Source organism: Hordeum vulgare, chromosome 3H (assembly GCF_904849725.1).
Source record: "Hordeum vulgare subsp. vulgare chromosome 3H, MorexV3_pseudomolecules_assembly, whole genome shotgun sequence".
Lineage (NCBI taxonomy): Eukaryota > Viridiplantae > Streptophyta > Magnoliopsida > Poales > Poaceae > Hordeum > Hordeum vulgare.
In genome coordinates this window covers 5323996-5336722 of record NC_058520.1, presented here as the reverse complement: position 1 = coordinate 5336722, position 12727 = coordinate 5323996, and the positions used below count along the sequence as shown (strand labels likewise).

General features: G+C 48.5%; 1 protein-coding gene across 1 annotated transcript; it reads left to right on the top strand.

Annotated features, from left to right (window-relative positions):
- The first annotated feature begins 2190 nt into the window (after positions 1 to 2190).
- Positions 2191 to 4145, top strand: LOC123439165 (WAT1-related protein At3g18200-like). The gene is made up of 3 exons (XM_045115908.1): positions 2191 to 2775; positions 2902 to 3630; positions 3729 to 4145. The coding sequence occupies exons 1-3, from the start codon at positions 2549 to 2551 to the stop codon at positions 3892 to 3894; spliced, it is 1122 nt and encodes a 373-aa protein (XP_044971843.1). The 5' UTR covers positions 2191 to 2548; the 3' UTR covers positions 3895 to 4145.
- Positions 4146 to 12727: the final 8582 nt, after the last annotated feature.

The following is a 12727-nucleotide window of genomic DNA, read 5'->3' as shown; positions in this document are numbered from 1 at the left end:
CTCACATGCATGACAGATTCCTATAAGAATCTTTTACAACTTCTCCTAATGATATGTATATACACCTTATCACATGCCATCCCCCCTGCCTGTCCCCAATCTCCACCACTTGCACAACAAAACTAACATTAAATCTTACAAGATTGTAATTTTGTAGGCCCAGAATTCCAGCTCATCTCAGCATTTTTGTTAGCATTGGTCTTAAGCAATCTATGCATGGACATATGGTGGGTGTGATCGTTTTTTTTTTTTTGGACTCCACTACAACTCTGATGTCACATTTTTGACCATTACAAATTAACCAAACATTTTTCGTGGCAAATTATGTTCTCTGAAGATGGCGAGTTTAATTTCGCGAGTACGAAGAAACCGTTTTAGTTAAATTTTCTGTTGAAGAATTTCCGTGCTTGTAAATTAAATTTGATGTCATCGCGTCAATATAAATCGCCATGCAAGGCATCAGATTTGACATGTCTGAAAATCTGACGTTAGAGTTATTAGTTTTTCCTTTTTTTTAAGTTCAAAAAAGGTACCCAATATATCAGCAGCAACATGTAACATTGCTACATGCCACACACAAACACACAGCTAGACACACCTCATGCATGCGCATCATGATAATAATTAACCTGAACCCGTTGACCTGTCTGTCTGGTGATTCTTTCTTGGTCTTCCATGGAGGAACACCAACACATGCAAGGGGAAGAAACCCATACCATACCATACCATACCATGCCAACACCTCCTTCCCTCTGTGCTGTCAATCTCACTCATTCATCAGACCACTCATGAATCACCATGACCACACCGCCTCAAGTGGATCCCAAGCTGAAAACCTCATACCACACAACACACACATGAATCATGACTATCTCGATCTTGCCGTCCATGTCACCAGGATCAGACTGCTCATGGATCATCATGATCACACACCTCTATCATCATCTCAAGAGAATCATGGATGGATCGCAAGACGATCAGGAGGATAAACTAAAATAGATCACTCCGAGAAGGATGCAAGAAGCATCGTGTTGAAGTGGACAGGGATAGAACAGGGGTGCAGGAGGAGCCCTCCTGTTCATTGATTGCAGGCTTGAAAACCCAGCATCCTGACCTGTCACGAACCCACTGCCCATCAACCAAGCCATTTCATCAAGTGGCAACGGCATGCATCCAAAACCCCTCCATACCCACCAAGAAGATGGAGTCAAAACCGCGCTCATGGTCGACCGATCGCACACCGACAGCGAGAAGAAGAGGGATCGACTGAAGGGAATGTGGCATGAGCATGCATGATGAACAATCAGAATATATAAAACTGAGCCGGTTAATTAACCAGGGTGGTCTGAATCTGAACCTGTGGCGCTAGCTGCAGCTGATCTCAGTACTAATTAGCTGTTGGTGTTTTATAATCTCCTGTAGGACACAGCACATCTCAGTTGAAAATGGTCCCAGAGAATCAAAATGGAGTATCTGGTGAAGGAATAAAAGCCAAACAGTAGGCATGTACTTATGTCAGTGTGGATGCTGAGTGATGAACATGTGTAGTACTAGTACGTACTAATTAACTGGACTGGATTAGAATGGACATCTGTACATATGACCGTGACTTATAATTGGAATGTATGTACACATCATGTTACTACTAATTAGCAAACAGTAGTGGTATGTATGTATGTATGTATGTATGTATACGTCTGTGTAGATTTTGATTCAGGATGTAGACCGGATTAGCTAGCTAGGATGTTCTGATTCAGAATGTAGACTGGATCATGTTACTACATTTATGGCCTGCTGCAATAACTATGTGCCCTGACTGCCTACATGGACAGGTGTACCATTTAACTGTTGGTATTGATTTATGGCCTCCTGTCCTGTGTAGATCACATGATCACATCACATTTCTGTTAAAACGTCCTAGCTCGAGAATCAGAACATCGGGGTGTCTGGCCAAGGAATAAAAGGCAAATAGTATATGTGCATGTCTGTGTGGATGCTAGGTGATAGATAGAACATGGCACTCACTTAACATCGTGCTGCCGCTGAAAATCAAATTAAGGCGCCTCATCATGGGCTGCTGCGGTTAGGCAGGCGGCCAGCGACATCAATTTCAGTTGATCTGTTGCTGCTGGTAATCCGGCGTGCACGTGACGGGTAATGAATGGGTTAAAGCGATTGCATCATGGGCTTGGACGCGATGCAACGCCAATTATGTGAGGCATTAGGCCATGGATCAAATTCAGTTGCTGCTGGAAAGAGAGAGCATTCATGCACTTGCCAGGTCTCTTTAGCTAGCAGTCGTCCTGTGTCTACTTGTTACCAGGACCATGTATGTATGTATGTATGTATGTATGTCTACTGCTCCAGGACAGGACAACCACGCCGAGATAGGTAGGAGAGGCCACCCAGAGGATGCAACAATGGCGACGACCGCTATATATACCCCTGCACCCTGCATCTCCTCCTCCTCCTCCCAGCTGAACCACAAGCAGTGAGCGCTGTCCATTGTTTGTTTCTCTGTAGAAGATCAGTAAGAAGAGTTGTGGAGATGGGGAGGGATCAGCAGCAGGCAGGTGTTGGTGCGGGCGCGGCGGCGGCGCACCGGGAGAAGGTGAAGCTGTTCATGGGGGTGCTGGCGCTGCAGTTCCTGCTCGCCGGCTTCCACATCGTCAGCCGGGCGGCGCTCAACATGGGCATCAGCAAGCTCGTCTTCATCGTCTACCGCAACGTCATCTCCCTCGCCCTCCTCGCCCCCTTCGCCTACTTCCTCGAGAAGTGCGCTCCCGCCTCCACCGTTCTTCTTCCCTGCTTCTTCTTCCACCAATCCAGCAAATCAGCAATGGTGGTCGACGGTTTTCTGAATCCTGGTGTCTGTGTTTTTTCTATCTTGTTGTACTTCAGGAAGGACAGGCCGCCGCTGACCTTGTCGCTGCTGGCGGAGTTCTTCGTGCTGGCGCTCATCGGGATCACGGCGAACCAGGGGTTCTACCTGCTGGGGCTGTACCACCTGTCGCCGACCTACGCGTCCGCGATCCAGAACATGGTGCCGGCCATCACCTTCGTGCTGGCCGCGGTGCTCCGGCTGGAGCAGGTGGACCTGGGCCGGCGGCACGGGGTGGCCAAGGTGGTGGGCACGGTGGTGAGCGTCGGCGGCGCCACGGTGATCACGCTCTACAAGGGCCTGCCGCTCTTCAGCCACAACCTGCACGTGCAGGCCGTCCTCTCCTGGACCTCCGGCAGCCCCATCTTCAACTGGACCCTGGGCTGCGTCTTCATCCTCGGCCACTGCCTCTCCTGGTCGGGATGGATGGTGCTCCAGGTGCCCGTCCTCAAGCGGTACCCGGCGAGGCTGTCGGTCATCTCGCTCACCTGCGTCTTCGGGCTGCTCCAGTTCCTCGTCATCGCCGCCTTCACCGAGGTGGACCTCAGCCGGTGGAAGGTCCGGTCCGGCGGGGAGCTCTTCACCATCCTCTACGCCGGGCTGGTTGCCTCCGGCGTTGCCTTCGCGCTCCAGATCTGGTGCATCGACCGCGGCGGCCCTCTCTTCACCGCCGTCTTCCAGCCCGTCCAGACCGTCGCCGTCGCCGTCATGGCCGCCGTCATCCTCGGCGACCAGCTCTACACCGGAGGGTACGTACGTCTAGCTGCATGCAGACACCACCATTACATCGCACTTGTCTGACTGACTGACACGATCGATCCATGGCTGGTTGGGCGCATGCATGCAGGATCATCGGGGCGGTGCTGATCGTAATCGGGCTATACTTCGTGCTGTGGGGGAAGAGCGAGGAGAAGAAGACGAGGAGCCAGCAGGACCCGGAGATGGCGAGGCACCTGCTAGACGGCGGCGCGGCTGGCAAAGATCAGCGAGTGAGCGCCACCGTGCTGGCGTGAAAGCAGCTGCAGGAGTGGACATACATGCATCCATTGGAGGTGTGTGTGCTAGCTGATGCACGTGGGTGTTTGTACCCTAGTACGTACGTGCCATTTAGTAACTACTACTGCTGTTTTGGGTGTGCAACCAAGAAGAAGACTCGTACTAGTTGACGATGTGAACTGCAAAAACACTCGGTCATACTTTCGGTGCCTACTGTGTATAGCCTTTGTCTTCGAGTTGTGTGTGTATATGGATCGATAGTTGGGAGGAAACCTGCCACTTTTTTTTTATCTATTATATTTTTTTTCATTTTAAAATAAATGTCGCTGATTTAGTATAGAAGTTGTATTATCGGACGGATAGAGTATTATCTATGGGCATCTCCAACTATGGCCCAATAATAAGGCACCAAAAGTTGGTGGAGTAAAAAAAAATTGGGCATAAGGTGTTTTTTTTGGCACCAGAAGCGGTCATCTTCAACAACTGCCCTATAATAGGGCAGCCAAACCACATTTTGCGTATAGAATTTGCATACTAATAATAAGAAATGTACCTCAGATGAATTCGAACAAACTACAAATTATTTCATAGTTCAGCAAATTATTACATGGTTCATCAAATCCACAACATAAATTGTTCATGAAGCTGAACAACAAAGTTTAGGACACAAATGAAATAAACATAGGGATGCCAACCATGCTCAATGTCGCCCATGCCATGCCCACCACCATTCCATCACATAGTTCTGTAGATCTTCGTGTGTATCGAAATTTCAAATCTTTTGGTAGACCTCAAGAAAGCGACGGAGACGGTCTTGCACCCGACACAGCCAAACCGGAATCCCCGTGAGGTCATCTATATGATCACATTGTGTTAGATCCATGCAAATTGTCATGATGTACGACAGGGGCGGACCTAGAAACTATTTTAAGTGGGGGCAAACAATAGGAGTGGGGGCACACTTTGTACAAATTTACATAGTTTTGGCAAAAAAATCTGAAATTTCAAAGAATTATAACTGGAGTTCCATATTTTGAGTGGGGTCCTAGGCCCCCACTCCCATGAACGTGGGTCCGTCCCTGATGTACGATAGGATATCTTTATACCGAAAATCTAGGCGGTCCTCGTACAATAATAAAATTGGGCTTGTAAAATCCCAAAAGCCCCTCCTCCACATCTTTTTTAGCAGAGCATGCATTGTAAAAAGTAAAGTTATTTCTTACCACGGGGTTTCGAAACTGGCTTGAGGAAAGTACCCCACTTTTGAAAAAATCCCATCCGTGAGATAATACTCAAAGTTGTGTGCTCAGATTTGCTTGTAAGGTCACTGTGTTTTTGTTCCCCATTGGCTAACTTGATGAAGAGAGGATATCGATGCATCACATTGATATCATTACAAGATCCAGGCATCCCAAAGTAGGCATGCCAAATCCATGTCTTCTGATCGGCCACTGCCTCAAGAATGATGGTTGCGTCCTTGCTGCCTCCTTTGTATTGTCCATGCCATGGTCCAAGAAGATTCTGTCACTTCGAGTGCCTGCAATCAATGGAGCCAAGCATACTCGAAAACCCATTGGTCTTGTTCATCTCCAAAAGTCTCATCGTGTCTTGAGCATTGGGTGCTCTCAAATACTCTGGACCAAAGATTTCTACAACCATCTTTGCAAATTGTTTGGCGAAGAAGATTGAAGTGATCTCTTCCATTGCCAAGTTGTCATCAATGGAACCAACATGAATACCATATGCTATCATGTGCAATGCGGCAGTGACCTTCTGTTCATTGCTATGTACATGAGCTCCGGCATAGTTCCTCCTTTAAAAGAAGGACCGATAATGTTCTTCACAATATTGCAAATGCGACGAAACAAGATTGTTGGCATCCTAAATTGGTGCCGCAAATACCTCTCTGGCAAGCGAGGTCTTGGGGCAAAGTAGTTGCGCCACAATTGGTCGCCCGCCTTTTCCTTATCTCCCATAGAGAACACACAGCCAAAAACGAACCTCCAATGCTCCGGCTTCTTGTTCTTGTGCATCATCACAATCATAGCAATATCTTCCTCGTCGGTCAAATCAAATTTCTCATGTGGTGAGGAATCATCATAATCCTAAGTAGTGTCAGTAGTTTCAGTACACTGTTTGATCATGTGGTCACAATCCCCAGTAGTGTATGTAATTTCCATGTCAATGGTTGGAAGAGGGACCCTGTCAATAGGATGCAGTTTAACACCGATCAAGCCTAGTGTGGCAAAATGCTCATACCTACCGTATGTCCATGTATATATTGCCAAAGACTAATGTTATGGTGAGATGACCTAGTATTTGTAGGCCTAAAAAAGGGTGGTCTTGGATTCACACTCTAGAAAGATATATATAGTATTATCTTGTTGTTTAAGTGGTGGTGGGGATTGTTTAGACAGGTGATGGCATGTGACAACGTATCGTTAGGGAAGAATATAAGTTCCAGAACCGAATCTGTCATGTGAGGAGAAAGGCTACTTGTTCTGCTACCCTAGCATATCTGATCAAAGTCAAGGCCGTCCTCTAGATGTATGGCAGTTGCATATGGGAGACAGGCTGATTTCTTGGAGGATGCTCGGTGTGCTTCAACTGCCCTGCGACATGAGTATCCAGGCATGTTTGATGCCAATAATGAAGTGGGATGCACCGTACTACGTTAAGAAAATGGCTGATAATACGAGTTGGCGCTGCAATTCCAGGAGATGGTTGGGGTTAGGATTTGCAACAGCTGCTGGTCTCTTTGAGAAGTAGCCACCGCATGAAAAATATAAAGTAGCCTGATGAAATGGACGACAAAGTGAATCATGAAAAATATAAACACTTTTGCTTCGGTACAACCCCCTCCCCCACAAAACGTATAAAGAAGAATGTATATCCACCTCGTATTGTACACTATAGGCCGCCGTACGTATATCCACCTCATATATTATACGTATAACGGTCTATAGTGTACAATACGAGATGGGTATACATTCTCCTTTATACGTTTTGTGGGGGAGGGGGGTTGTACCGAAGCACGCCTCTAATATAAATTGATGGATGTATGCATGGATTGATGCAGAGGCCGGGGGCTCGTTTCCTCCTTTTCAAAAAAAATGAAAAATATAAAGAGCATGAATTAGGGAAATTTATAACGATAGCACACAATTCCATCGTCTCTTTCGACATAGGCATAGTGACGATCCTATTTGACTCTAACGGTGTCGAAGTTTTTTGTCCTTTTTAGACTGTTCATGTTTGACTGTGTGTATCTTATCTGTGCAAAAGTGAGGTGTTGCTTATAAATAAACTTTATCCACTGGATGCTACATTCTAAGTTAATAAAATCACCCTTTTATCGAAGTTGAGTTTGAGCTCCCAGCAGGAAGAAGGCATGCAGTTCAGTTTAGCAATCCTCACGGGATCGGTCGTGGACTGTACAGTGGGTAGGACGGAATGCCATCGCGTTATTAGCAATGCAAGTGCATGGGAAAACAGGGAAGCAGGGACAGGTACCTGTGGACGCGAGACGGCAAATCTGTTAGTCCATCGATGACCCTAGCTACTGTGGGACGACAGCACCCATCCGGTGCCACTTCTTTCCTCCTTCCTTGTCCCTTTGCGTTTTGCATCCTGATTAGCAAGCTAGAGCAACTCTAACCGCAGGACACCCAAATGAATGAGTGTTTTGTTCTTTTTTCGTTTGTTTAGGTCGACGTGTCCGTTCTCTATTGAAAATGGATCAATCGTGTATTCGCGGATTCATTTTTCGTCCGTGCTTAACATTTCTCAAAGGTAAAAAAGTCTGCGGTCATAGATCATGCTAGCGCCAAGAGTTCATATCAATGATATGCCAGCGGCCGGCATACATATGCCAACCTAAAAAAAATATAGTTTTCGAGCTGGACGCACTTGCCAGCGGGCCGACACACATGCCAGCACACGAAATGAGGATGTAGTTCCACCACGACATCTCGTTCGTCGTCATCATGCCCGCACACCATGGCATGGATCACTAATCATCGAGGTTGAGCATGTCGGCCTGCATATTCTCGAACCTAGACCGCTTCCTCGAAGAGACCGTGCTCAAGTCCAGCTTCATGATCTCGACTCCCTTTGTCATGCAAGCGAGCCGGACTTCTCTTGCTCTGGTGGCTACTTTGGCGGTCTTGATCTCTAGCATCTTCGCTTGCTTCTCTGCCTCCAACGCGATCTTCTTGTGTTGTATGTCCATGAAGGCCTTCATTTGCTCCTTCTTGTCTTGCCGGTGCTTCTCTTCTCTTGAATTCTTGATGGCGATCATACCTTGCAATGTAGCTTGCAAGACAAGGGACGCCGCCTCGCGCGCTTGTCCTCTTTCTTGGAGTTGGTCTTCCCTCACGGCCGCGGCGTCTTCCTCTCATCATGATCTTCAAGGGCTGCAGCCCCCCTCCCCCCGCCCCCATGTGCCCAAGCCGTGTTGGTCCGCCATGAGGGGGTCGACCATGTCTTCACCAAACGGGTACCCAATGCCATCGTGCCCGACCATGAAAGGGGTGCGGTCATCCTGGCTTTGCTTCTCGTCGGGGTCGAAGGGAATACCGCTGCCACCACCTTCGTAGATGAGGCTCTCCATGAACACGTGGTTGGCCTCGTCTTCTGGAGTTGGCATTCTGTCGAACAGGATGCATACGTTTCCCGCGGCATCGTCTGGGAGCTCGCGAGGCCGTTTGCGTGCACCCCTGGAGGACGATCCACCCCTCCTCCATAGGCATCGTGGTGAGATCGGTGGCCGAGGGCGCTGGCATGGCAGGTGCGACCACGCTCACCTCCTGCGAACCAGATCCCGTGGAGTTGGACAACCGGGAGGTTTGCGGGGTGTCGCCGTTCGAAGCCTTGCCCCTACGGCGCCGTGGACATGTGCGGCGACTGCGGCATCGATGAGTCGGTGCTGGTCGCGGACAAAGCGGCAACGATGAGCTCGTGCTGGCCTCGGTTCAACCATAGCATCAATAAGGTCTGCCTCGCGGGGACAACGATGAGCCGGTGGTTCTTCGAGGCTTTGGCCTCCCGATCCATGGTGGCGGCGATGCTGGACGCGGACGCGGCCTCCTCCCTGGCCTCTAGCTCATGCCGGCAGTGCTTTCTCCTCGTCGATTGCACGACGCGCTCCTCAGACGTCAGAACCTTCTTCTTCCTGGTCGCCGTCGGCCCTTTGCGTCCGCCCTTGGCAGAGATGGGACCCGCGGAGGCGGCGAGGGTCGACACGTCGTCGTCCATGGCACGCGCGTGAGTGGGCGGGATTTTTTTGGGAGATTGGAGGGAAATTGTGGTCTTGTGCCACCGACGGGCGGGCCATGGGGAGGAGAAGGACGGGCGTAGCGCGCGGTCGTTTCATGTCCGTGCTAACACAAATCCGATTAAAATTTAAGTCCGAAATGAGTTGCGGGTGGACAAAATGGATCGCACGGTAGGTGGCTCGCCTAATCAAGGCATGTGTTGCGTGCGTGCGTGGGTGCGTGATTGATTAGCCGTCCATGCAGGCAGGCAGGCAGGCAGGCAATGCACCCACACATCAGGCTGGTCACCTTGGCGGTACGTGCGTCCATCGGATCTGGTGCATGCGTGCAACATTGCACATGGCGTGTGGCCCTGCAGCATCAGACACTTAACCGAGTGATCCAACATCTCACGTACTATAGCACCATTCTACCATACTCCCCAGACGAAACCACTCGATCTAGCTAGGTTAGAGCTAGCTCTTGTTGCACTACTTGATAGAGCCCGGGTCCATTGCACATGCACATGAGGCGGCCGGGATTAGTTGTACCTGGTTAATTAAACATTAAACAGGGAACCATCAATCCATGGTCCATGGAGCACCGAGCGCACACACACTTGACACTCCTGCATGCATTCCTGTTCCATCTTTATGGCAAAATTGACAAAAATGATCCTGGGAGGAAAAAACTCACAGAGTGACCCTTCGGGGAAAAATGTCACCCGGCTGACCCTTTTGTGTAGCGCCCGACACCTAGGCGCCACACTATACTGTGTGACGCCTAGACGTTCGGCGTCACACACCCCCGGCCACCTGGCAGAGAAGGCCCACCCCCAGGCCGTGTGACGCCTAAGCCTCAGGCGTCACACATTGTAATGTGTGGCGCCGAACGCTTAGGCGTCACACAATGACTTATATAGCCACGGGCCAGCCCCCCTCCCCACCCCCTCCCCATTCCCCTCCCTATTCCCCTCCCCCAGCCCCTCTCCTAGCCACGGACCCCTCTTCAAATCCTTCTCCAAATCACCAAATCTGAAGGTTTGGACCGGGCATTTGGTGTCCAATCACTCCCTAAGGTAATCCCCACCTCTCCCCTCATTCTCATCCAAAGAAAAATCTTTTGTGGTATTTTTTTTGCAAATTTGAGGAAACCCTAGTTTTTCATGAAATGTGGGATGTATATGATATTGTTCTATTTGTTTGTATGTTAGGATAAGGGGTATGATGGGGTTAGGATTAGGGTTGTTTGGATGTTTGCATTATGGTTGTTTTAGGGTTAGGCTATGGTTAGGCTAGGGTTAGGGATGTTTGGTTGTGTTAGGGTTATGGTTGTTTGGAAGTTAGGCTAGGGTTATTGTAGTTGTATGATTGCTTATAAAAAAGTTATATGTTTTGTTGTTTAGGGATGGGAAGAACATGTGTTTATGTTCATCACGTGGACAAGGATGCCTTTTTAAAAGGCAATATTGATCCGGACCCGGATGAGCTTGACATGGTGTTCGATTTGTGTCCTAGCTATGGTGAATGTTGGAACAAGTCCGAAAGGATTTGAATTGGATGGACCCTGGTGATGTTGATGAGAAGATGTCTTGCACTTTGTTTCTCATTTTATCAAGACTATGTTGATGAGTAATGTGTTGGAAATATGCCCTAGAGGCAATAATAAATTAGTTATTATTATATTTCTTAGTTCATGATAATCGTTTATTATCCATGCTATAATTGTATTGATTGGAAACACAATACTTGTGTGGATACATAGACAAAACACTGTCCCTAGTAAGCCTCTAGTTGACTAGCTCGTTGATCAAAGATGGTCAAGGTTTCCTGGCCATGGGCAAGTGTTGTCACTTGATAACGGGATCACATCATTACGAGAATCATGTGATGGACTAGACCCAAACTAATAGACGTAGCATGTTGATCGTGTCATTTTGTTGCTACTGTTTTCTGCGTGTCAAGTATTTATTCCTATGACCATGAGATCATATAACTCACTGACACCGGAGGAATGCTTTGTGTGTATCAAACGTCGCAACGTAACTGGGTGACTATAAAGATGCTCTACAGGTATCTCCGAAGGTGTTAGTTGAGTTAGTATGGATCAAGACTGGGATTTGTCACTCCGTGTAAACGGAGAGGTATCTCGGGGCCCACTCGGTAATACAACATCACACACAAGCCTTGCAAGCAATGTAACTTAGTGTAAGTTGCGGGATCTTGTATTACGGAACGAGTAAAGAGACTTGCCGGTAAACGAGATTGAAATAGGTATACGGATACTGACGATCGAATCTCGGGCAAGTAACATACCGAAGGACAAAGGGAATGACATACGGGATTATATGAATCCTTGGCACTGAGGTTCAAACGATAAGATCTTCGTAGAATATGTAGGATCCAATATGGGCATCCAGGTCCCGCTATTGGATATTGATCGAGGAGTCTCTCGGGTCATGTCTACATAGTTCTCGAACCCGCAGGGTCTGCACACTTAAGGTTCGACGTTGTTTTATGCGTATTTGAGTTATATGGTTGGTTACCGAATGTTGTTCGTAGTCCTGGATGAGATCACGGACATCACGAGGGTTTCCGGAATGGTCCGGAAACGAAGATTGATATATAGGATGACCTCATTTGATTACCGGAAGGTTTTCGGAGTTACCGGGAATGTACCGGGAATGACGAATGGGTTCCGGAAGTTCACCGGGGGGGGGCACCCACCCGGGGAAGCCCATGGGTGTTTGGGGTGCCACACCAGCCCTTAGTGGGCTGGTGAGACAGCCCAAGAGAGGCCTATGCGCATAGGAAAGAAAATCAAAGAGGAAAAGAAAAAAAAAGAAGGAGGTGGGAAAGGGAAGAAGGACTCCACCTTCCAAACCAAGTAGATTTCTGTTTGGGAGGGGGAGACCTTCCCCCTTGGCTCGGCCGACTCCCTTGGGAGTCCTTGGACCCCAAGGCAAGTCTCCCCCCTCCTCCTCCTATATATAGTGGGGTTTTAGGGCTGATTTGAGACAACTTTGCCACGGCAGCCCGACCACATATCTCCACGGTTTCACCTCTAGATCACGTTTCTGCGGAGCTCGGGCGGAGCCCTGCTGAGACAAGATCATCACCAACCTCCGGAGCGCCGTCACGCTGCCGGAGAACTCTTCTACCTCTCCGTCTCTCTTGCTGGATCAAGAAGGCCGAGATCATCGTCGAGCTGTACGTGTGTTGAACGCGGAGGTGCCGTCCGTTCGGTACTAGATCGTGGGACTGATCGCGGGATTGTTCGTGGGGCGGATCGAGGGACGTGAGGACGTTCCACTACATCAACCGCGTTCTCTAACGCTTCTGCTGTACGATCTACAAGGGTACGTAGATCACTCATCCCCTCTCGTAGATGGACATCACCATGATAGGTCTTCGTGCGCGTAGGAAATTTTTTGTTTCCCATGCGACGTTCCCCAACATAATGCTCATCCTTATCTTAGTATTCTTAAGTGCTTTGCCATGACTCACACACATTAGTTTGGTTGAGCCTATCTTAAGATTACAAACAAAGTAAGATACAACGTGCTGATACAACTTGCTGAAATTAAGATACAACT

Coding starts and splice junctions, on each gene's coding strand:
- LOC123439165 (XM_045115908.1), top strand. CDS start 2,549: ATGGGGAGGGATCAGCAGCAGGCAGGTGTTGGTGCGGGCGCGGCGGCG. Junction 2,776..2,901: donor TTCGCCTACTTCCTCGAGAA/GTGCGCTCCCGC, acceptor GTTGTACTTCAG/GAAGGACAGGCCGCCGCTGA. Junction 3,631..3,728: donor GACCAGCTCTACACCGGAGG/GTACGTACGTCT, acceptor GCATGCATGCAG/GATCATCGGGGCGGTGCTGA.